We start from the raw sequence: 25,124 nt of genomic DNA on the forward strand, positions 1-25,124 counted from the left end.
CGAAGGGCCTCTTCTGCACTGAGATTCTGTGAAGAGGAAGTGGACCCTGCAAAGAGATATAGACAGGTTAAGTGAATGGGCAAAAATTTAGCAGATGGTGTATAACATGGGTAAATGAGAACTTGTTCACTTTTGCAGGAAGAATAAAAAAGCAGTATACTAATTAAATGGAGAGAGATTGCAGACTTCGATGGTACAGAGTGATCTAGGTGCCCTGGCACGAATCACATAAAGTTCGTACGCAGGTACGGCAAGTGATTAGGAAGGCAAATGGAATGTTGGCGTTTATTGCAAGAGGAATGGAATATAAAAAGTTAGGAAGTTTTACTACAGCTGTACAGGGCCTTAGTGAGACCACTCTGGAATACTGTGTGCAGTTTTGGTCTCCTTATTTGAAAAAATATTTATTTGCTCTAGAAGCAGTCAGAAGGTTCACTGGATTCATTCCTGGGATGAAGGGTTTGTCTTATGAAGAAAGGTTGAACAGATTAAGCCTATACCCATCGGAGTTTAGAATATTGAGAGGTGATCTTATTGAAATGTATAAGACCCTGAGGGTACTTGATCGGGTGGATTCCTGGAGGATGTTTCCTCTTGTGGGAGAGACTAAAAGTAGGGGACTTAGTTTAAAAATAGGAGGACTCCCTTTTGAGACAGAGGTGAGGAGAAATTCTTTCCCCCAAAGGGTCATATATGGAATTCTCTTCCCCAGAAAGTAGTGGGGGCTGGGTCTTTGAATTTATTCAAGGCAGAGTGGAGGCAATCTTTCTTCATTTAATTAATATACTGCTTTTTTATTCTTCCTGCAAAAGTGAACAAATTCACATTTATCCATGTTATACACCATCTGCTAAATTTTTGCCCATTCACTTAACCTGTCTATATCTCTTTGCAGACTCCACCTCCTCTTGTCAACTTACTCAAGGCAGAGTTAGACAGTTTTTTGTTATGCAAGGTAGTCAGGGCTTTGGGGGTCAGACAGGAAAGTGGAGCCGAGACTATAACCAGATCAGCCATGATCTTATTGAATGGAGGAGCAGGCTTGAAGGGCTGAATGGCCTACTCCAGCTTCTACATTCTTATGAACACTGCAGAAAGCCAAGGATAGAGAGGTCGAAGTGAGACAAAGGTGAAGAATTAAATTGACAGGTGATCAGAAGCTCGGGGTCACACTTGCAGACTGAACTGAGGTGTTTCACCAAGTGGTCGTCCAATCTACATTTGGTCTCCTTAATGTAGAGAAGACCACATTGTGAGCAGTGAATACAGCATATTAAATTGAAAGAAGTACATGTAAATTGCTGTTTCACCTGGAAGGAGTGGTTGGTGCCTTGGATGGAGAAGATGGAGGAGGTAAAAGGTGGAGAAGATGGAGGAGGTAAAAGGACAGGCGTTATATCTCCTACGCTTGCATAGAAAGGTGCTATGGGAAGGGAAGTGGGTGTGGGGGGATGTGATTGAGGAGTGGACTAGGACATCATGGAGGGAATAGGGGAGGGGAAGATGTATTTGGAGGTGGCATCATGTTGGAGATGGCTGAAATAGCGGAGGATGGTCTGTTTAACATGGAAGCTGTTGGGGTGGAAGGTGAGGACTAAGGGTACCTTATCGTAGCTCTGGGAGGGAAGGGATAAGAGCAGAAGTGTGGTAAATGAGTTGGACACGGTCGAGGGCCCTGTAACCACTGTAGGTTGGAATCCTCGGTTGAGGAAAAAGGACATATCAGTTGTGCTGGTATGGAAGGTTGTTTCATCAGGATAGATGTGACGGAGATGGAGAATCTAGGAGAATGGAATAGAATCCTTACAGGAAGCAGGGCCTGAGGAAGTGTAGTCGAGGTAGCTGTGGGAGTCCGTGGGATTATAATGAATATTTGTTGATAGCCTATCCCCAGAAATAGAGACAGAGAAGTCAAGAAAGGGAAGGGTCAGAGATAGACGATGCGAAGGTGAGAAAAGGGTGGAAATTGGAAGCAAAGTTAATGAGTGTTTCAGTGCAGGGCAAGAGCAGGAAACAGCACCGATACAGTCATCAATGTACAGGAAAAAGAATTGAGGGAGGGAGCCCAAGTAGGACTGAAATAAGAAATGTTTCCCACATCCCACAAAAATGCAGGTATAGCAAGGACCCATGTGGGCACCCGTAGCAACACCTATTTGGTGGAAGTGAGTGGAGTTAAAGGAGAAGTTGTTCAGAGTGAGAACAAGCTCAGGCAGGCGAAGGAAGACTGTCATGGATGGAGACTGGTTGGGCATTCGTTGGGAAAAGACGTTGGTGTTGACCTCAGTCACGAGAAAGAATAGTGGGCCTTTGTCAGCACTTCCTACTCATTGTTTTGCACAAGGTGTCTGGCAATTATAATGGCCACTGGGTCGACTTCTGAAAACAGGAAAAAAATAACTTAATGAAGACTGTACCTATTATTGTAGCAATATACATTACCCCACCCCTGCATTCTGATCAGAGGAAAGTCAGCAAAATGATTCACTGTTCAAACATCTTTACTCCTTGCTCTATAATTAGCTGCTGCAACCGTGCACCTACATCAGACCAATAGTTTTACTCTGTATTGAGAAGTAATTATCTTTGAGTTGGAAAGAGGCAAGAGTTCACAAAATCAGGAAGGAGACTGCTTGAAGAGTTTTGTGGATCAGTGCAAATTCTGTTCATTCCAGCATTTACAGATTGATGTTATTTTGGGAATGAGTGATTGAAACACTTCCAACAGAAAGGTGCTTGCATTATTTGCTTTGTGCCTGAGTATCAGGTGTCCAAGAAAATGATATGTTGAATTTGGAGTTTCAGTTCATCCCTCTGAGTGGTGAGGGTGGGGAGAAGAGGAGGAATGCACGTGGGGCACACAGAAGAAGGATGGTAAAATGCTGTCTTTTTATTCAGATTACATTAGAGCAGGTGACCGTGATGGGTGCCTACAAAATTCTGCTTGGGCAAGAGGCCCTTTGCTGAATTTAAATCATGGGCACCTGGTCTAGTTGGAGAACAGTCGGCCTTCTGTAATAGGTCTGGCATATCTATCTCTGACATAGGGAGAAGAGCTGTATCAGCTGCCTGGATCGCCTAATTGGATCAAAATTAATGCCTCTGACTTAGGACAAAGGAGTAACAAAGATTAGTATTCAGGAAAGGTTAAGAAAGTTAGGCTTGTTTCATTAGATAAGAAAATCCTTTCCTGTAATTTATTAGAAGAAAGAAAGATTCTGCATTTTTATTGCACCTGATACTGTCCTGTGCTATACTGACCTGATACTAAAGCACTTTACAGCCAGTGACTGACTTGTGCAATGTGGTCACTGTTAGGCCAGCAAATTTCAGGGAAGTTTTCAAGAATATGAAGAGAATTGACACGTTGACCCTGGTAAGTTGTTCAGTGTAGTGAGGGCTTCAAATATGTCAAAAAAACAAGACAATTAGAATAAGAAAGGAAATCAAATGGAATTGTCAACCAAAGGTTAATATAAATGTGTCATTAAAGCAGACAACACAAATGGATACAGGACAACAAGAGTGGTTTCTGCAGAGGGAGGTAGTAAGGGCTGTGGTAAGAAGGTGGCTGGATGAGATCAGTGGGTTGAAACATTTGGGCCAGGTGACAGCTAAGCAGAGATTGATAAAGTTGTCATGGACACAAGACAAAGGGAGTGTTTAATGGCAGCGGTGAAGAGTAAAGAAGGTGCTGATAGTGGCATAAAGGTAAGATAGCAGAAGGTGTTAATAGCAGAACAAGGGTCAGCACTCTGAAAGCAAAACATAAAAACAAGTGACAGATGGCCTGTGGAGGGGGTGGGGGTAGATTGGGTAAAAAGATTTTAAAAATGAACAAATAAGGAAAAAAATAAATTAAAATTTAAAATGAATAAAAATTGGATTAAAAAAGGGGTCAAGAGGGAGGAGCGAATTCATGGTTTTTAGTTGTTGAACTCAATGTTAAGTCCGGAAGGCTGTAAGGTGTCTAATCGGAAGATGAGGTGCTGTTCCTCCAGTTTGCGTTGGGCTTCACTGGAACATTGCAGCAGGCCAAGGACAGACATGTGGGCATGAGAGCAGGATGGTGCACTGAAATGGCAAGCAACAGGAAGTTCTGGGTCATGCTTGTGTACTGAGCGAAGGTGTTTTGCAAAGCGATCACCCAGTCTGCGTTTAGTCTCTCCAATGTAGAGGAGACCACATTGGGAGCAGTGAATACAGTAGACCAAATTGAAAGAGGTGCAAATGAAGCACTGCTTCACCTGAAAGGATGTTTGGGGCCTTGGACAATGAGGAGGGAGGAGGTAAAGGATCATGTGTTGCACCTTCTGCTATTGTATGGGAAGGTGCTGTGGGAAGGGGATGAGGAGTTGGGGGTGATGGAAGAGTGGACCAGGGTGTCACAGAGGGAACGGTTCCTATGGAATGCTGACGGGTGGGTGAGGGGAAGATGTGTTTGGTGGTGGCATAATGCTGGAGATGGTGGAAATGGCGGAGGATGATCCTTTGAATGCAGAGGCTGGTGGGGTGAAATGTGAGGGCAAGGGGGACTCTGTCGTGGTTCTGGGAGGAAGGGGAAGGGGTGAGGGCAGAGGTGCGGGAGGTGGGCTGGACATGGTTGAGGGCCTGGTCAATCAGAGTCGGGGAGCCCTCGGTTAAGGAAAAAGGAAGACTTGTCAGAGGCACCATTTTGGAAGGTGGCATCGTCGGATCAGATGCAACGGAGGTGGAAGAACTGAGAGAATGGGATGAAGCCCTCACAGGAAGCAGGGTGTGAAAAGCTGTAGTCGAGGTAGCTGTGGGAGTCAGTGCACTTGTAATGAATATTGGTAGACAGTCTATCACCAGAAATGGAGGCAGAGAGGTCAAGGAAGGGAAGGGAAGTTTCGGAGATGGACCATGTGAAGGTGAGAGAGGGGTGGAAATTGGAAGCAAAATCAATACATTTTTCCAGATCTAGACGAGAGCATGAAGCAGCACCGATACAGTACCGAAAGAAGAGTTGTGGGAGGGGCCTGAGTAGGACTGGAACAAGAAATGTTCCACATACCCCACAAAAAGACAGGCTTAACTGGGGCCTATGTGGGTACCCATAACCATACCTTTTATTTGGAAGAAGTGAGACAAGTTAAAGGAGAAATCCATCACGTTTCTACTTCTCTTTAGCTCTGAAGAAGAGTCATAGAGACTCAAAACGTTAACTCTGTTTCTCTCTCTACAGTTGCTGCCAGACATGCTGGGCTTTTCCAGCATTTTCTGTTTTAATTTGATATTTCCAGCATCCGCAGCATTTTGCTTTATGCAAGTACCTCATACCTGTTGGTCAAAGTCAGCACCTTCATCGCTACCTGCTGGATTTTGATCCCTGCCTTGCAGTCACGCCCTCCTGGTCTTGACCATTGACCAACTCTAAAGCTCTACTTAACCCAAGGGATGAGTGTGCCTCCTGGAACAAAGTGTCCAGTAACGCTCCTCCCTCCTGATGCCCTACATGTCTGAAATACGGACTGCAACTCAGCAACTCTGAGCTGAAGTTGCTTGAGCTGCAGTCACTTTCCACAAATATAGTTGTACAGGATTGCAACGTGTTCCACAAACTCCCATATGTTGCAGTCACAGAAAACCATCCCCGGCGTATCTGTCTAATTTTATTTATTTATTTGATTTAACTTAGTACAATAAAGTAATAGCAAGTTATAAAGTCCTAGCTTGGAGACAAAAGAAGTACACTCACTAGTCACTAGAGGTAAAACAAAAAGAATTTTAAGAAAGCAACAAACACCTTCTTCCTCCGTCTGCACTGAATTCCCACTTGCAACAAATTTCTGACTTAGCACTCAGTTCACAAAGCATCTGAATTGCTCTGTGCTTCCCCACTCTCTGTGGTTGCAATCACTATCTACTTGTAAGAGAGCTTATGGCTCACACCCAAGTTACAAATACTAAGTCAGCTTCTGACTACAACAATTAACATTCAGGCAACCACTTTGTTAATTGACAGTTAACAAATATTATGTTGGCCTTTATTGCAAGGGGATTGGAGTACAAGATTAAAGTCTTGTTACAATTGTTACAGGGCCAACCTGAAATACTCTGTGCAATTTTGGTCTCCATATTTAAGGAAGGATATACTTGCATTGGAGTTCATTAGATTGGACTCTGGGTTGAGAGGGTTGTCCTATGATGAGAGGCTGAGTAAATTAAGTATATATTGTCCGGAGTTTAGAAGAATGAGAGGTAATCTCATTGAAACATACGAGATTATGATGGGACTTGATAGGATAGATATTGAGATAGGTTAGGATAGATATTTCCACTGGTTGGGGAATGTAAAACATGGGAGCAGTGTTAGGGTAAAGGGACTGGTCTTTTAGGACTGAGATGAGAAATTTCTTCACTCAAGTGGGTGTGAAGCTTGGGAATTCTCTACCCCCAGAGGTAGTAGACATAGTTGCTCCATTGTTTAATATATTTAAGGCTGAGATAGACAGATTTTTGGTCTCAAGGATTCAAGGGATATGGGGAGTGGGCGAGAAAGTAAAGTTGCAGCCCAAGATCAGCTATGGTCATATTGAGTGGCGGAGCAGACTTGACAGGCCGTATGGTCTACCCCTCCTATTTCTTATGTTCTTGCATTAACTCTTTCGAGTTATCAACAGTCACAGATTGTAACTCTTTCGAGTACATTCACAGTTCTTGGTTTCCAGGGGTGGGACATGAACCCACAACCCTCTGATGCAAAGGCGAGGGTGCTATGAACTGAGCCACAGCTGACACCTCTAATGTTCTTGCATTAACTGGCACTGCAGGGCAGCTTCGGTTAACTAGTTATCTTAATTAGTTTGCCGTTTCTTTTATGGTTTTAAAGTTCTGAGTCATACTGTAACTGTAAATCTACCAAATGCCAATGCACCAAATTCCTGATCTAGCACTTGGTTCATGAAGCACTCTGTTCACCCTTATATCCCAGCTTCAAGAATGCAGTGAAGAATTCTGGTATATAATAATGCAGAGAGGCAAAAAATGCAATAACACAAGATTAACAGGTCAGGAAAAGGCAGTGAGGACAGGAGGAACAAACTGCGATGGTTACATTTTTTTGCACTTCTTTTTTGCACTTCATTTCTATATCACATCTCTTCACCTGTTGATCTGAAAGGTGAACCATCCCTCCCAGTGCAATGGTATGCCTGGCCACTAAGCAAGGATGTGTGCAGTACTAATCTGTAGTGACTACAGATTTGCTTGTGCTTCTTTAAATTTCCCTATGGATGATGCTGCCCATCATGAACTCGTGTCCTTACCAATTGCAGGTGTTGTGCTGTATTCTGGCCAGGTCAATGCTAACAGTGTTTAAATAATCCTTTTGGAGCTATCAAACCACCATACTTTCGTTACGAACACGGTTCATTTGTTGGTTATTTTTAAATTTATCTAGCATTGGAGAAATATTTAACAATCTAATCTGTAACTTTTAAGATGTGAGTCGCAAAGGTGCCATTTGTGTCAAATTGGTGTTTCCGCAGGCTCCAGATGTTGGATCATTTTGCTGAATGCATCAAGCAGGCAAAGGGGGTGCGTCAGCAGGCTGTACAGATCAACATCTTCACTGCTGTGCTCAGTGCACTGAAGGTAGGGCTCTTTCGCCAATGTTCACACAAGCTCTGAAAAGGCAGACAGGACCTCAGCCCAACATCCATCCAAAAGACACCACCTCCGACAGTGCAGCACTCCCTCAGTACTGCACTGAGTTTTTTTTTCTTCATTCTTTCATGGGATGTAGGTGTCACTGACTAGGCAAGCATTTGTTACCCATCCTTAATTGCCTTTGAAGGTGGTGGTGAGCTGCCTCTTGAACCACTGCAGTCCATGTGTTGTAGGAACACCCACAGTGCTGTTAGGAAGAGAGTTCCAGGATTTTGGCCCAGTGACAGTGAAGGAACAGCGATATATTTCCATGTCAGGACGATGTGTGACTTGAAGGGGAACTTTCAGGTGGTGGTGTTCCCATCTATTTGCTACCCTTGTCCTTCTAGATGGAAGAGGTCACGGGTTTGGAAGATGCTGTCAGAGGAGCCTTGATGAGTTCCTGCAGTGCATCTTGTAGATGGTGCCCACTGCTGCCACTGTGCATCGGTGGTGGAGGGAGTGATTGCTTTAGGTGGTGGATGGGATCCCAATCAGATGGGCTGTTTTATCCCGGATGGTGTCGAGCTTCTAGAGTGTTGTGGGAGCTGCACTCATCCAGGCAAGTGGGGAGTATTCCATCACACTCCTGACTTGTGCCTTGTAGATGGTGGACAGACTTTGGGAGTCAGAAGGTGAGCTTCTCTCCACAAAATTCCCAGCCTCTGACCTACTGTTGTACCAGCAGCATTTATATGGCTGGTCTTGCTCAGGTTCTGGTCAATGGTAACCAGACAGTGTCAACCTATATTATGTGCTCATGTCTCTGAAGTGGAGCTTAAACCCACAACTTTCTCATTCAGAGGTGGAAGTGCTACTCACGGAGCCATGGCTGATACCTGACTGATTTCTAACACAAGTCTGCACATGGAGTTCAGTGCAGTGTGTGCATGATGAGAATATTTCTACACTATCCAGATGGGATATTTTATACATCTCAAGTAAAACATTTTTTACAATGAGAATAGCTGACAGGTGTACTGAAATAATCTTTTACTGCCCTGTACAGTTCCCACACTCCAATCCAGGTAAGTGAAGCAGCAGAGAGCACTGTGACTGAAGGTGTCATTCTCCTTTTTAGGGTCTAGCAGAGAACAAGAGTACCCTGGGACCTGACGAGGTGCGGAAGTCGGCACTGGCGCTGGTCATGGGTGCTCTTGATAACCCCAATCCAATTTTGCGGTGTGCTGCCGGGGAGGCTCTTGGGAGGATGGCGCAGGTGGTTGGAGAGGCCACTTTCATAGCCAGGATGGCACAGCACAGTTTTGACAAGTAAGATTTAATAACAGTGGAGCTCCAGTCAGTGACATTCCTAGTGTCTTGTCCCTTTTACTCCTTTCCCTCCTAACCTTGAAGTTCTTTCCAACAAGACCCCTTTATTTTTCATTGTTCATTGTCACCGTTTTGCATAGAATTATATTACATATAATTTACAGCACAAAAACAGGCCATTCGGCCCCACTGGTCCATGCAGGTGCTAATACCCCACAAGAGTCTCCACCCACCCCTCTTCATCACACCCACCAACTCATCCTTCTATTTCTTTCTCACTCATGTACTTATCTATCCCCCCCTTAAATGCATCTTTGTTATTTGCCTCAACTACTCCCTGTGATAATGAGTTCCATGTTCTCTGGGAGTTCCACGCCCACTCCCTGGGTAAAGGAGTTTCTCCTGAATTCCTTATTGGATTGATTGGTGACCACCTTATATTCATCTCCCTAGTTTTGGAGTCCCCGATAAGTTGAAACATTGTTCTACCAATTCATGCTCCCCTTCCTCACTCTTTCTTCCCCCACTCTGTTCCAAATAGGAATTGTTACACATCTTAGTACAAAGGTTCCCTGAATGGGATTTATTTATTCTAGTTATCAGCAGGAGCTTATTGCTGGCTCATTCGAGACACCTGTGACTTGTTAGATGAAGATTTAAAAAGGTAAGACACTGGCATTTAAGTTGCCCATGGTGTTGTTTGGAATTGAACAAATTACAGGAATATTTTCATCCTGAGCATCAACTTGCATTTGTATGGCACCTTGAACATAGTAAAATGTCCTAAAGCATTCCTCCTGTTCCTGTATTCCTTTAAAACAAGGCTCCATTTTGACCATTGTTTCTTTCTGTGTAATAATGACACACTAATTAAATCTTGAATCCAGTATCCCCTCTGAGTAAAGAAAAGCTTTCTTCATATTGTTAATGAAGTCTTACTGAGGACAGTCAATAGCTGGACTATACACTTTTGTCCTGAATGAACCAGCTTCATTTAAGAATTAGTTGTGTATAGGTATTAGATCTGTCAAAGTGTATTTTCTTACAGATTTTTGTTTTGATAGACTGAAATCTGCTCGCGATGTGGTGTCTAGGACGGGGCATTCACTTGCGCTCGGTTGCCTTCATCGATATGTTGGTGGAATAGGCTCTGGGCAACATCTGAAGACGAGTGTCAGCATCCTTTTGGCACTTGCACAGGACGGTACTTCCCCTGAAGTACAGGTAAATCAATTCAAAGTCTGAGCTCCGAGTATGTTGGTTCCACATTAAGTGATGGTGACAGGTTTGGATGTGTTTCTATCTTTCAGACCTGGGCTCTTCACTCTCTGGCACTGATTGTGGATTCCAGTGGTCCCATGTACCGTGGATATGTGGAGCCCACACTGTCACTCGTCCTTACACTGCTGCTGACTGTTCCCCCATCACACACCGAAGTGCACCAGTGTTTGGGCCGTTGTCTGGGTGCACTGATCACCACCGTTGGACCAGAACTGCAAGGTAGTATGGCAGGGAAAGTGGTGAGATGTGAATAGCCAGGGAATCTGTTACTAGACATGACTACGTTTAACTACCTTTTAAACAGAGTTTGCTAGGGACATGAAATGTTCTGTGTGTTGTTAACTTGTGCAATATTTTGCACAGTTAACCATCCCAGTTGTACAAAAATGTTGACTTTGTAAGTAGTAGCTGTTCACCTTATCGATGATGCTACGAGAGCAACTATTTATGCCTTAGCTTAGTGGGTAGCTCATGCTCTTCAGAGTCATACGGTTATGGTTCAAGCCCCACTGCAGAAACCTGCGTGCAAACTCTAGGCTGACACTCCTGTGCTGTACTGAGGGTGTGCTGCACTGTAAAATGTGCTGTCCTTTGGATAAGTGGTTAAACTGAGGCCCTGTCTGCCCATTTATGTGGTTGCGAAAGGTCCCATGGCACTGGATGAAATAGAGCAGGGAATTCTCCTGGTGAACTGCTCAACTTTCCTCTCTTAATTGACAATTCTCAAAATAGATTGCCAGGTGATCTATCTTATTTGCTGTTTTTTGGACCTGGATGTTTGTATTGGCAGTCCACACTGTAGCAGTGACTACGCTTCTAAAATACATTACATGTGAAGCACTTTGGAATGTGCTGAGGATGTGATAAAGCTGCATGGATGCAGTTTTTTTTCTTTCATGATCCAGCTTTTACCTGTTTCTTTATTGAAACCCTCTTGGTACAGTTAACCCTTCTCGATTATGAAAGTGGTTGCTTAATGTAGGAATTGCCATAGTTGTGTGATTTGCTGTTGGAATTTCTACCTGTGCCATAAGTTGGCTTTTGATTCCTTCTAGGTAATGGAGCTTCCACATCTACAATACGTTCTTCATGCCTTGTGGGCTGTGCCATCATGCAAGACCATTCTGACTCCCTCGCCCAGGCAGCAGCAATATCCTGTCTGCAGCAGCTTCATATGTTTGCACCACGTCACGTCAATCTGTCCAGTCTGGTGCCCAACCTCTGTGTAAGTGGAATTGAACAGAAGCAGTGCGATTTGATGCAGGTGCAACGAAGCTCAATGACTCTCATTTGCGCCTCTAAGTGAGAAGGTGGTAGGTTCTTGTTCTACTCCAGACTTGAGCATACAATCTTTGCTGACACTCCCAGTACAGTACAGAGGGAGTGCTGCACTGTCCTCTTTCAGATCACATGTTGAACCAAGGCTCCATCTGTCGCCTTGGGTTAGCAGTAGAGATTCTGCGGCACAATTAGAGGTGGAATTCTCCGAGCTAATCTGACCAACCTTCATCCCTCAACCAACACCAGTAAAGTTGATTACCCTGTTGGCATCAGATTATTGTTTGTGGCCCCTCACTGTGTGCGTTTTTCCTGCTACTTTTCTCACAATACAACAGTGATTACACTTCAAGCATGCTTCATTGGCTGTGAAGCACTTTGGAGTATCCTGAGGTCATGAAAGATGCTATGTAAATGCAAGTCTTTCATTTTTTTCTTGAAGTTACAGTCCAGTGTAGAATAGATTTCTCTCATAAAACATCCTGACTCTTAACTTCAGGCTGCTTTTGGGCTTGGGATAACCGACAAGCAAGGTCGGATGCAACTGAGCAACCCAGAATGTCAGGTGTCCCCAGAGTAGCTTATCACAATAATCCCAGCTACTCCCACTATTATCTGAAGTGGTTTTCTTATACTTTTAATTGTGGTAAAGGTTTTGTGATGAGGTTTCTAATCTTCTCCCCTGTGATGCAGGACCTAACCACTTCATTGTTGAGCCTACAGCTGTTGCCAGAGACAGAAATGCAGGAAATCATTGCTGGTGGAAGAGGTTGTCTCTCAGTAATGCCCCATGTTACCCAGAGAGAACTCTCCTAACCAGAATCCCTTAGCATCAAGCTCAGTGATAAACCTGATACTGACCTCGCTGTGTCTGCCATTGTACAATAACGATCATATGGAACAATTGAGGTGAATAGTTTAGATGCATGTAAGGGGAAACTAGATAAACACATTATGAACTGGGTTTGGTGGAGTGAATGTAGAGAAAATATTTCTTAATGTGGGGAGATAAAGAAGACATAAATGTAAGAAAGTCACTAATAAATCCATCATGGAGTTGAAGAAAAACTTCTTCACCCAGAAAATGGTAAGAATGTGGAACTAGCTGTTTGATGGAGTGGTTGCAGTGAATAGCATAGATGCATTTAAGGAAAGCTATATACATACATAAAGGAGAAAGGAATAGAAGGAAAAGCTCATAGGGTGAGATGAAGTAGGGTGGGAGGAGGCTCATGTGGAGAATAAACACTGGCACAGACCAGTTGGGCTGAATGTCTTGTTTCTATACTGTAAATATTATGTAACAGTGAAGAATGTGTAATTTAAACTGTAAGATTGAATGCTCAGAATGCATATCTACATTTATGCAGATCAAGCCTGCAATTCAACTAAGATGAGTACTCAGTCCCTTCACCCTTGATGAATTTGTCACAAAGTCAGTTTGACTGATGACACCTGATACTTTACCTACCACAGGTCCACCTTTGCAGCTCTCACCTGCTGCTTCGGAGAGCAGCAGTTGCCTGCCTCCGCCAACTCGCTCAAAGGGAAGCAACCGAGGTGTGTGCCTATGCAATGACTCTCGCCCGGAGTGCTGGAAACAAGGAAAGCAGTGGCATTGGTGAGTAATTCTGAATTGTAGAGTGCTGGGGGAAGAGAGAAACTTCTGAACATAGCTCAGTGTGGATACTTAAGACCAGCAGTCACTGCTGCCGAGAATAATAGGCATGTTGTTGTGTGATGCTCACCCCACCCCTTTTATAACAAAATAAAAAGGCGCCATATAGTAACATGGCAAGAATGGATGTAATTGGGTAATTCTTCCATCAATCGCACCTGCAGATCATTACAGAGAATCTGAGTTAACATTTCAGGTCTGTGACTTTCCAATTCTGATGAAAAGTCATTGATCTGACACATTAACTCTGCTTCTTTCTCCACAAATGCTGCCAGACCTGCTAAGTGTTGCCAGAATTTTCTGTTTTTATTTGAGATTTTCATCATCTGCAATATTTCACTTCTGAGTTACACGAATGTCTGTTGACACCACTGTGTCAACCAGTGAGTTGGAGGTAGGGCAAGACTTCACAATTGTTACAGTGCGGATCATAAGAAAGAAATAAAAGCAGGACTAGGCCATTCAGCCCTTCGAGCCCTCCCCACCATTCAATGAGATCATGGCTGATCTTCTACTTCAACACTATTTTCCGGCACTATCCCATCATGTCTGCACCAGCTCTCCGAATGGGCAATTCACTTAGTGCCATTCTCCTGCTTTCTCCCCATAACTCTGCACATTTCTTTCTTTTCAGATAACAGTCTAATTCCCTCTTGAATGCCTCAATTGAACCTGCCTCCACTCAGGCAGTGCATTCCAGACCTTAACTTGCTGCATGAAAATGTTTTTTCTCATACTGCTTTTGCTTCTTTTGTAAATTACTTTAAATCTGTGCCCTCTCGTTCTTGAACCTTTCACGAGTGGGAGCAGTTTTTCTCTATCTACCCTGTCCAAACCCCTCATGATTTTGAATGCCTCTATCAAATTTCACCCGGGCTTCTCTTCCACAAGGAAAATAATCCTAAATCCTCCAATCTATCTTCATAACTGAAGTTCCTCATCCCTGGAACCATTCTTGTGAATCTGGCAGGAGTCATAACAAACAGACTATTTACTCAGCAAATAGGGCCTATTTGAAAAGCTCACTGCAGCAAACGCTCTACAGAGTCTATTTAAAAAGAGTCTCTACCAGCTACAGCAAAACTGAACCCATGGCCGAAATTACAGCAATGCCTTCTACTAAAAGGTGATTTCTGCAGAAAATACAGTGACTGGAGGATCGTTACATATTAAATCTGTGTGTAAAATCTCTCTCAGTTGCTGACAGTAATATGGCTGTAACTATCTTCCAATTAGTGCATTTTGCTGAAGAAATAATCTAGGAATCTACTATACTGAGTTTGCCTCCAACTCAATGGCTGATACAATGGTGTTAATATTCAGTTGGAAATAAGGAATTGGTTAACTACCCTCTTAAAATAACAGTGGGGGAAATGACATTCATTCATTCACAAATATCAGCAGCAATCATTGCAAGCTTATGGCTCTTCTGGATTTGCTCGGAGAATCGTGCATTTTGAATAACATAGTCTTTGTGAGATTCTTCTTTGGCAGGCAATGCCACCACTCAAGACCCTGCTATCTAGAGATTGTACTTGGGGAAAATCCTAACCCACTCTACCCCAATCCATAGCATGGTTGTCATGGAAACAACTGATGAGCTCTGACTTACAATGCATCAGTTGTGATTCCACAGAGAGGTAAGCAGCGTCTTCAGCACACTTTCACGCTGTTGTGGAACTGGTTCCAGTAGTGCACTAACTTGGGCTGGCTCTAGATGCTGGGGAGAGTTTTAATGATTTCAAAGAATTGGCCTTAGTATTGGCCTTTTTTACTCTGATCACTATGATGTGGACAGTATTACAAAGCATCAAAATTTGATGACAGCCTTTTTATTTAGGATACATTCACGCTGGTTGCTTTTGGACCAATAGGAGGTCTCCTGGCCCCAGTGATTCAGCTTCCATGTCATCAACCTGTGACTCCCAATTTTCTCCCATACTCTTGCCTTGCTATCCAAAAAATTGCCATGTGCCTAGGAAAAGTTTCATTGGTCAATGAGTGAGTGAAAGCGTATTGAAGTACAGGTAAAGTGCCTCAAATCTGGCTATCCAAAAACCAGACAATTTTTTAAGGACATCTTGAACTGTTTTTTCCCCGAGAATAAACTTCCCTTAGTCTGCTGGCAGAGCAGTCCTATGGCAACCTTTGTGATGTTTTGACCTATACAAGCTGTTGCAATCATCACATTCTCAGCTGGCTGCCAAAGACAGGGTGCATGTTTATGCTAAGAAAATAATAATGCACCTTTAATTAGCCCCCTGACCTTAACCACCCGTTCTGAAAACCGGCAAGATCCAAAATCCGGCCCAGCCTCGGTCCCAGAGTTGCTGGTTTTGAGCCTCTACCAGCATGAGATTAAAAACCATAGTGCGTTTTCCACCTCTTACAATGTTACAGCACTAAAGGATGCCTCTCGGCACATCTGCATGTGCCAGCTCTTTGAAAGAGCTATCCAATTAATCCCACTCCCTGCTCTTTCCCAGTAGGCCTGCAAGCTTTTCCTTCCAAAGATTTATCCTACTCCCTTTTGAAAGTTGTTATTGAATCTGTTTCCAGTATCCTCTTTGGCAGTGTATTACAGATTGTAACAACTCGCTGTGTAAAAAGAAAAAAAATCTCTGCATGCCGCCTCTGGTTCTTTTGTCAACTACCTTAAATCTATGTCCATTGATTTTCCTGCCACTGCAAACCTTTTCTCCCACTCTACTCATATTAAAACCCCTTCAAAATTTTGAGCACCTCTAAAATTGTATATGTACCTGTATCACAATATGTGTAATTCATTGCATGCAAAGTTTTTGAAATGTCCGATAAGGCACTCTTGCATGGACGTCTGTCTCTGTCAAAGAGCGATGGCACCCGAGAGGTATTCTGAGAAACTGGTACAACAGGAATTTCAGCATTTGCAGTAGTGAAGTGATTAAAATCTGCATTTTCCACCTCAGATGTAAATATCACAGAGACTGGCCTGGAAGGAGTGTTGTTTGGAATGCTGGACCGTGAGACTGACCGCAAGCTGTGTGCTGACATTCATGACACTTTGGGCCACATGCTTTCATCCTTGGCAGTTCAAAAACTTTCGCATTGGCTGAAGCTATGTAAAGACGTCTTGGCTGCATCAACTGGTAAATCAAATCAGCACGTCGCGAGTACTGTTCCTGGAAAACAATTTATGTTTTCATGCCCACTATTTGTTTCTAGTTCCTACCCCACGCCAAGGATGCCGTGTTTATACAGTACAGGTTTGACTCTCAGGAACATTGGAACAAGAGGAGGTCACTCAAACTTTTTCAACCATTCAATTAGATCATGGCTGATTTGTATCTTAACTCCATCTACCCACCTAGGTCATGGTTCCCTTAATGCTCTTGCCTAACAAAATCTATAAGAAATGAGGTTGAAATTTGGGTGAAGGAACTGTTTTGATAAACAGTCAAAACCCAACGTGTTAATGTAGCACTTCTGTTCTCGGGAGTTGAAGGAACTGCTGTAGGTATTCAGTTTGATGTTTTTACATCAGGACTGCTGCCAAATTGGATCTTCTACACCAGTGTTGTCCAACAGAAATTGCTGACTAGCTCCGCTATATCATTCCATTGTTCTAAACATTTACTATCATTAGTAACTAAGAAAGTAAAGCATTAACAATGATCAAAAAACACTTGTTCTTCATCTCATCATTTCACTAACCAATGCACAAAAAGGATAATTTTCATGTTGATACGTGAGAATGGAGAACACATGACCAGTGAATGTCTATTACTCAATATTTAATCAGTTATGCAACTTGCAACGTCTGGATTCCCAATTAGCCACATGTGGCTAGTGACTAACACATTGGACAACACTGTTCTACATTAGATGGAGCCACTAATAACAGTGAAGCTAATTTTAGACTCGTACCTGTTATGTTTATTCTCCTTTTGTTTTTTTGCAAACAGTACTGTAAATCTGCAATAACACAGGTCTTCAGAGCAGAGGAACACGAGGAGGCCACTCAGCCCCTCGAAACTGTTCCTCCATTCAGTTAGATTGTGGCTGATCTATGTCTCAACCATCTACCCTCCCACGATTCAATAATCCTTAATACCCTTGCAGAACAAAGAACTATCACTCTCAGCTCTGAAATTTCCAGTTGACCCCAAACCTCAAGCTTTTTGGGGAGAGAGTTCCACTGCCATTCGTATGAAGAAGCACTTCCTGACATCACCCTGCCATCATAATTTAACCTTTTGAGCCCTAGCTTGTGTGGGTTCAAGTAGTAAATCTTCCAGTTGCTGAAGAGTCTGGTTTTGGATTTCAGAGAAGTATTGAGCCTATTCCCAGCAGCCAATTTGTGAATAACAAGATCCCACAAACAGCAATGTGTCAATGACCAAATCACCTGTTTTAATGATAACTATTGGCCAGGACACTGGCTTGCTCTTCTTTGAAATAGCACCATAAGGTGTTTATGTCCACCCGAAAGGACGATCAGGTGCTCAGTTTAATGTCTCACCCAAAAGATAGTGCATCTTTCAGTATGGCACAGGAGTATCAACCTAGATTTTGTGCTTGAATCTCTGGTATGAGATTTGGATCCATCACCTTCTGATTCAGAGGCTAGAGTAAAAAAGCACTTTTTTCAATAAGTGATGTTCTAAATTGGGAGTTTTTCTTGGATTTGCAGATGCAAGTGCCGTGGATCAATTAGAAGCAATGAAAGATGAAGATGGAGAGAAAAAATTCGAGATGGACGATGAGATTATGTTCACTAGCACGGGTGATGATGAGAAATCCAAGCCCTGTGTTGCCCCACGATGGGCCACCCGCGTGTTTGCTGCTGAGTGCCTGTGTCGTATCATCCTACTGTGTGAGAACACAGACAAGGCACACTTCGATCTCGCCAAGGCCAGGGCCTTGAGACTGAAGAATCCCAAAAGTAGGTCACCTGCTCATGTGTTGACTATTGGTTGATGTACTGTCCCAACATGGCAAAGTCTCACTCTCTTCGCATGTCTCCACAAATTGGTGACTGATGCCATTAATTCCACAAAGCTATTCCATTGACTTGAAAATGGCTGTGTTGTGATAGTATTTAAGTCATCTGATGCCAGTTTTTATAACATAGGAATTGAGTCCCTTTGTACGCTTTGCTTAAATTGCAGTGTTTCATTTTTGTTACCTCTTGACATAATTATTCCGGTGCTCTCCTAGCAGCCCTCCCACCTTCATAAACTTGAGCTCATAGAAAACTCTGCTGCCTGTATCCTAACTCGCACAAAATTCTGTTCACCTTCATCTCTGTGCTCCATAGCCTACATTGGCTCCCAGTCCAGCAAGACCTGTTTTAAAATTCTCACTCTCATGTTTAAATTCCTCCATTGCCTCGACTTTCCCTATCTCTGTAACTACCTCCTGCCCCTACAACCCTCCAAGATCTGTGCAGTTCTCCAATTTTTGGCCTTCTGTCCATCCCCAATTTTCACTGCTACACCATTGGTGGCTGTGCCATCAGCTGTCTGGCCTGAAAGCTCTGGAATAGGAACATGAGGGCAGGAGTAGGCCATTCAGCCTGTCGAGCCTGCTCTGCCATTCAAACAGATCATGGCTGATCACCTGCCTTTACGCCATTTTTCCCCATTACCCCTATGTCCCTTGATATCATTAGTATCCAGAAATCTATCAATTTCTGTCTTGAACATGCTCAATGATTGAGCTTCCAGAGCCCTCTGGGGCCTAGAATTCCAAAGATTCAAAGAATTCCCTCCCTAAACCTCTGGTCCTTTCTACTGATTTAAGACCTTTCTTAAAACCTACCTCTTTAATCAAGCTTTCGATCACATGCTCTACTATCTCCTTACGTGGCTCTGTCAAATTTTGTTTGATAACACTCGTGAAGCGCCTTGGGCCGTTTTGCTAAGGTAAAGGTGCTATATAGGTGCAAGTCGTATAACATATGCAGAGCAAAAATTGAAACAAGTAATTATCACCAACCAAGCAAACACTTTTAGAGCAGCCTAGGTAATTATAGGAGATGGGGGTGAGGTGAAATCTGACATTGTGCCTATGTTTCCCCAGATGACCAGTCTTTTACTCTCCTCTCTTTGATCTTTATGCAGGTGAGCTGTTGGTGTTGTATCTTTCTGACCTTATTCGCATGGCCTTCATGGCTGCCACTGACCACAGCAACCAGCTGAGAATGGCTGGGCTTCAGGCACTCGAGGACATCATCAAGGAGTTTGCTTGTGTCCCGGAACCCGAGTTTCCAGGTCATGTGATCTTGGAGCAGTATCAGGCAAATGTAAGATTAGCACCATCAGAAAGTGCAAGCTAGTAGCGTGTGAGTGCTTAATTTGTTATAATATGAATTAATCATGTTAGTGAAGCATTTAACGGACGAGGCGTCTATGTGCACTTCTGTCGACTTAGTTCAAAGGACCATATTCATTGTGCTGTAATTGCAACCCCCATCAGTGGAGGTGCATCCTTGGCAGGAGAGTGCATTTACGGCACGAGTTTATATTTTATAAATGTGCACATGGGAATTTGTAATGAAAATATAAAAACAATATTTTAAAATGAGTATTGAGTTATGTGGGTATACTGTTGTTCAATATTGTCCACCCTTTAACCTTGCTTCACCAAAAGATATGCTGGTATTTGGCTTTGACTCCCAGTGTGCAATACAGGGAGATCTGTTATTTTGCAATTGAGTGCAAGCACACTTTAAAGATTTAGTTGGAATTTATCCATTAATATGCTTCCTATTAACATGATTTGCAGCAACAAACATGGTAATATTCATGGAAAGATGTACAATGGAGCTTTTAATTTTGGGCACGGTGAGACAACAGGAGCTCCACACCGATCTATTCGCTCCATAAGGTGATCGTTGCTCTCTATAGGGCTCCTGTCTGGGAGCCACACTGGTTGATAGTAGGTATCCAACGTTACAGTTCAGTGTGTACAATTTATTGTCCATAATTGGGTAACTGTGTGCTGTGCAGTGCAGGAAATCAAAGGAGCCGAGACCCAGACTGGCTCAAGGTTGAAAGCAGGGGTTTGGATCCTGCTCCACCCCAGTTTTGTTGGACCCCCACTGAAGATTTACATTGCTAGAGTGCATAGTGAAATAATTGTGGCTACACACTGTGTTACACAAGTTATCTTCAGAATATGTGTATTAGCGATTCATGAATTCCAAAAGAATTAAACTTAAACACAGAGAGTTTTGCTCATTTTATGGCCAGTGATATAGAATACAGAAGTCATATGCTAATGAGTTTATGTAAGGTTTTAGTAAAATCACATTTGGAATACTATGTGCAGCTTTAGGTTTTTCATTATAGGAACAATGTTGAGGCAAAGGACGGTACAGCACAAATTCACTTGGAAGCTTCCTGTTGTGAAGAAATAAAAATATGAAACGTGATGTAATAAATTGAGGCTGTTCTCAATGTAAATGATTTGTTTAGCCGAGGCACATGAGATAGAGTATATGGAAACAGAGCCTGGTAATTAAAGATCTAAAGCATGAGGATGTACTTATAAAATATTGACATGCTGCATGCTGCTCTCCGCCAGCATTGAGGATGAGGATGTTCATGGAGTCATCTTCTCCTGTTTGTTGTTTAATTGTCAACCACCAATTATGCCTGGACATAGCAGTTTTGAACTGATTCATTGGTCGTGTAATCACTTAGGTCTTTCTATACTAGAAGGAGTCAATCAAAGATGGGCCTGCAACACTAGTACTTCAAACAATGCTACCCTGCGAGAGTCGGATCACTGAATTTAGCCAATATCCTCTTTTGTTTAGCCCCAGTCACAGTAAGGGAGTGATGGTATGGGTAAATTTCCACTGTACGCTTGGATGAATTTCCCCTGTATCTCAATTGTTCTATATTACAGGCTTAAAATGAGCAAAAAATCTGTGTTTTAGTTTAATTTTTTTGGAACTCACGAGTCGCTCATACACGTATTCTGAGGATAACTTGTGTAACACGGTGTGCAGTTACAATTATTTTACTATGCACCCTAGCAATGTAAAGGCCTGACATAACAGGATCCACACCCTCAGTTTTACTCTGGAGCCAGCCTGGGTCTCGGCTTTCGATTTCCTGCACTGCACAGCACACAGTTGCCCAACTGTGAACAATAAATTGACAGTGAATTTCTGTAAATTTCCCCTGCCCATTGTTGCCCAGACCCTATTTATTTGTGGCGAAAGAGGAGGCCGCATGGTATTATTCTGCTAGTGGGACTGCTTGTGCTGTATTAATGGTAACCTGAATTTTCAGCATCGGTGACATGTATCATTTTATTGTTTATATTCAGGTTGGAGCAGCCTTGAGACCTGCCTTTTCCCAGGATACTCCATCTGACATTACTGCTAAAGCCTGTCAGGTAATTAGTTAGCCACTGTGAAATCCACAAGGAAGTACTTGATCATTACCACGTTCAGACTTCACTGAAAGTCACTTAATTTATCTTTCCATAAATCATAAAATAAAGTTTATAGCAGGAAGTTACAGACTAAGAGTAGGCAAAATTGTGACAGATGGATATTCAATGTAAGCAAGTGCGAGGTTATCCACTTTGAATCCGTAAAAGACAAATGGGAATGTTTCCTTAATCGCAAGAGACTAGCAGCCGTGGAAGAACAAAGCCTAGGGCACAAATCATTAGAAGTTAGTGCATAGGTAGAAGAACTAACCAAAAGGTGAGTGGCATGTTGGTCTTTACGTAGAGTGCAGATTCAGAGATATCAGATACCAGTAATATAGAACAATTGAGATACAGGCTGAAAGGGTTAAACCGAGGGCTGGTTGCTTAAATAAAAACAAAAAGTGCTGGAAAAACTCAGCAGGTCAAGCAGCATCTGCTGACAGAAGCAGAATTAACATTTCGGGCCAAGTGACTTTTCATCTGATGATAGGTCACTCGAGCTGAAACATTAACCCTGTTACTTTCCACAGATGCTACCTGACCTGCTGAGTTTTTCCAGCACTTTTTGTTTTTATTCAAGCAGCCAGCCCACCCTCAGTTTAACCCTTTCAGCCCTGATATCTCTGATTCTGTACTTTACGTAAAGACCAACATGCCACTCACCTTTTGGTTAGTTCTTCTACCTATGCACTAACTTCTAATGATTTGTGCCCTAGGCTTTGTTCTTCCACGGCTGCTAGTCTCTCGCGGTTAAGAAAACATTCCCATTTGTCTTTCACGGATTCAAAATGGATAACCTCGCACTTGCTTACATTGAATATCCATCTGCCACAATTTTGCCCGCTCTTAGTCTGTAACTTCCTACTGTAAACTTCCAACCTACTTACAATGCCTTCTAAGAGTCCTCTATGAACTTGGATATACAACTCTATATTCTTTCATCCAGGTTATTATTATACATGGTGAAAAGCTAAGGCAGAACAGATGATACTTGGGGAACACCGCTTGTCATATCCCTCCAATCTGTCCTCAATTTGTAAATATGACCCTTTTGCTTAAATTTTAAACATGACAGAAGAGTTATTACTGGGATATGACCAAAGCATTCTGAACATCAAAGACTTCTATCATCTTCCCTCTCTGTCTTCTCAGCAAAGATAAGTCTCAGGGTATTTTATCTTTGCTCCCATGAGTTTGAGGGAGAGATGGTTACCAATTCTAAACAGATTACCTTTAACTTCTAGACTTCAGAAAATCTGGGTAACCTAATCGTCTGATCTTAACAGGCCTCACAGTAACTATGTTCTGTTGTAAATCTGCCATATTCTGAGTGGTAAGTTTAAAACTGTGAAATCTAACAAAGCCTCAATTTTAAATTCCTTATCCTCATGTTCCAATCCCTCCATGGCCTCACCCTGCCTATCTCTGTAATCTCCGACAACTCTCCAGAATCTCTGCACTCCTCCAATTCTGGCCTCCTAGACATCTCCAAATTTAATTGCTCCACCTTTTGCAGCCATGCCTGAAGTTTTGGGATTCCGCCCCCTAAGTTCTCCGCCTGCCCCTCTCCTCCTTTAAGGATGACCCTTGAACGTACCTCTTTGAGCAAGTCTTTGGTCACCTATCCTAATATCTCCTTATGTGGTTTGGTGTCAAATATTGATTGATAATGCTCTTGTGAAGCGCCTTAGGGTATTAAAGGCACTATATAAATACAAGTTGTTTCTGTTTTTGAAAGTTGATTGATGCGTTAAAATTGCTTTCACTACCTTTACATGGGAATTGATTATGATTGCTGTCTGTTGCAGGTTTGCAGCACCTGGATTGGAAGTGGGGTGGTTAGTGACCTGAATGATCTGCGCAGAGTTCACAATCTGTTGGTATCTTCTTTAGACAAGGTGCAATCTGGAAAGGGCTCCCTGAGCCAATTGTACAGTGAGAGTGCTACCACAATGGAGAAGCTGGCTGTGCTTAAAGCTTGGGCAGAGGTAAGCTTGCAAAGGTTAGCATAGGATATGGATTAAAACAAACTCAACAGAATGAATGTCCAAGTGCAAACATGATTCCTTTCTGAGCTGTCCTCCCCACCAGTCAGTGGCTTATGCTGGACTCAGTCCCATAGGTGCCAACACCTCTACAGTATCTCGCTCATTTAGCATGGCAGTTGATTATTTAACTGTAGTGCATGTCCACCAAAGCAATCCTGCCCTGGACCGAAACTGACTAACTAGTGGGATTCGGTACATAGCTACCAGGAGCCGGAGCCCTGGCTGATTTTGTTTAACACTGCATCCTGATAGTAGAATGAATTGTCTGTTTGTGTTAACTTATAGCAGGAATCACCTGTTTAATTAACTGCAGCAGCTTTATTGAGCCTAAAACATACTCGAATATTCACTGTATTGGCTGCTTAACTCATGTAGTGCTAGCTTTGCTCTTTCATTGTGACGTTAATCCCTGCAACAATCAGATCCTTTGCTTTGGCAGTCTATCTCCCAATAGAAGGTAGCAGTGACCGAGTAATTCATTGTTGAAAGTGTACACAGTGGATTGCCTCGACAGCTGTTTATTAATAAGCTTGCATCAGTTGTATCCAGATCCATCTTGTTGCACAGTTTCTGTATCCCTCATTATAAGATCATTTCAGTAATCTTGTAGTCCCAGTAAAGTGGGGAGTGTGGGTTAGTGAATTGAAGCTACAATGGAGCTGCTCAGTGGGAGCTTGGGATTATACTTGCATGTCACCCTGAGAGATAAGATGCCCCATCACAATCCACCCACCTTCATATCTTTTTCCCAATCCTGTATTTTTATAACTAGGGTTAACCTGGAAGAATCATTTCCCACTTCTGTCTGCTTTATCCAAGAACAGCCACATCAAGTAAAATTGAGCAAATAGATTTATGACCTCGAGAACACTATTCCCCCTTTAACTTAACCCAACACTTGTCTTTCATCTCTCCAGGTCTATATTGTAGCCATGAAGACCAAGAAGGAAGCAGAGACCAAGCCAGTGACATCTATGAAGAATAAGGATGACGATGATGGCTTCAGTGCAGTGGATGAGCTCCCTCCAGATAGCTTGATTACATTAGTTGAGCCGGAACTGCCCATTCTCAGCTGCCTCTGGCTTGCTGCACTGAAGGACTATGCCCTTTTAACTCTGCCAGCTGAATTTGCAAGCCAGTTGCCATCTGATGGTAAGAAGTGTTGTGCTGTAGCTGAGCCCTGCCTCGGTTCTTTTGAGTTTTAAATTGTTTTGTTAGCACTCTCCTTCAGATCTGGTTGTCCATTTACTGCGAATTTTAGCCTCAAGTCAGCCCAGAATCCATGATAACAAGTTCTTACAATACAAGTCCATGGTCATGCCTCTCCCTATCTCCGTAACTGTCCCTCTAAAACACTCAGATCTCTGTGCTCCTCCATTTCTGGCCTCTTGCACATCCCTGATTTTCATTGTTCCACCATGGGCGACTATGCCTTCAGCTGCCGAGGCCCTAAGTCTGGAATT

At 42.9% G+C, this 25,124-nt stretch overlaps 1 protein-coding gene across 1 annotated transcript in view; it reads left to right on the forward strand.

The window, feature by feature from the left end:
• heatr5b (HEAT repeat containing 5B) overlaps positions 1 to 25,124 on the forward strand; it is a 102,034-nt gene that overhangs the window by 56,154 nt on the left and 20,756 nt on the right. Inside the window, exons 17-28 of the mRNA XM_078541736.1 lie at positions 7,512 to 7,617; positions 8,753 to 8,943; positions 10,008 to 10,167; positions 10,254 to 10,443; positions 11,280 to 11,449; positions 12,979 to 13,123; positions 16,129 to 16,308; positions 17,853 to 18,104; positions 19,285 to 19,466; positions 21,503 to 21,571; positions 23,422 to 23,601; positions 24,579 to 24,813. Coding sequence (XP_078397862.1) covers positions 7,512 to 7,617; positions 8,753 to 8,943; positions 10,008 to 10,167; positions 10,254 to 10,443; positions 11,280 to 11,449; positions 12,979 to 13,123; positions 16,129 to 16,308; positions 17,853 to 18,104; positions 19,285 to 19,466; positions 21,503 to 21,571; positions 23,422 to 23,601; positions 24,579 to 24,813 — 2,060 coding nt within the window. The remainder of the gene's footprint in view (positions 1 to 7,511; positions 7,618 to 8,752; positions 8,944 to 10,007; positions 10,168 to 10,253; positions 10,444 to 11,279; positions 11,450 to 12,978; positions 13,124 to 16,128; positions 16,309 to 17,852; positions 18,105 to 19,284; positions 19,467 to 21,502; positions 21,572 to 23,421; positions 23,602 to 24,578; positions 24,814 to 25,124) is intronic.

Source organism: Cetorhinus maximus, chromosome 5 (assembly GCF_964194155.1).
Source record: "Cetorhinus maximus chromosome 5, sCetMax3.hap1.1, whole genome shotgun sequence".
Classification (NCBI taxonomy): Eukaryota; Metazoa; Chordata; class Chondrichthyes; order Lamniformes; family Cetorhinidae; genus Cetorhinus; species Cetorhinus maximus.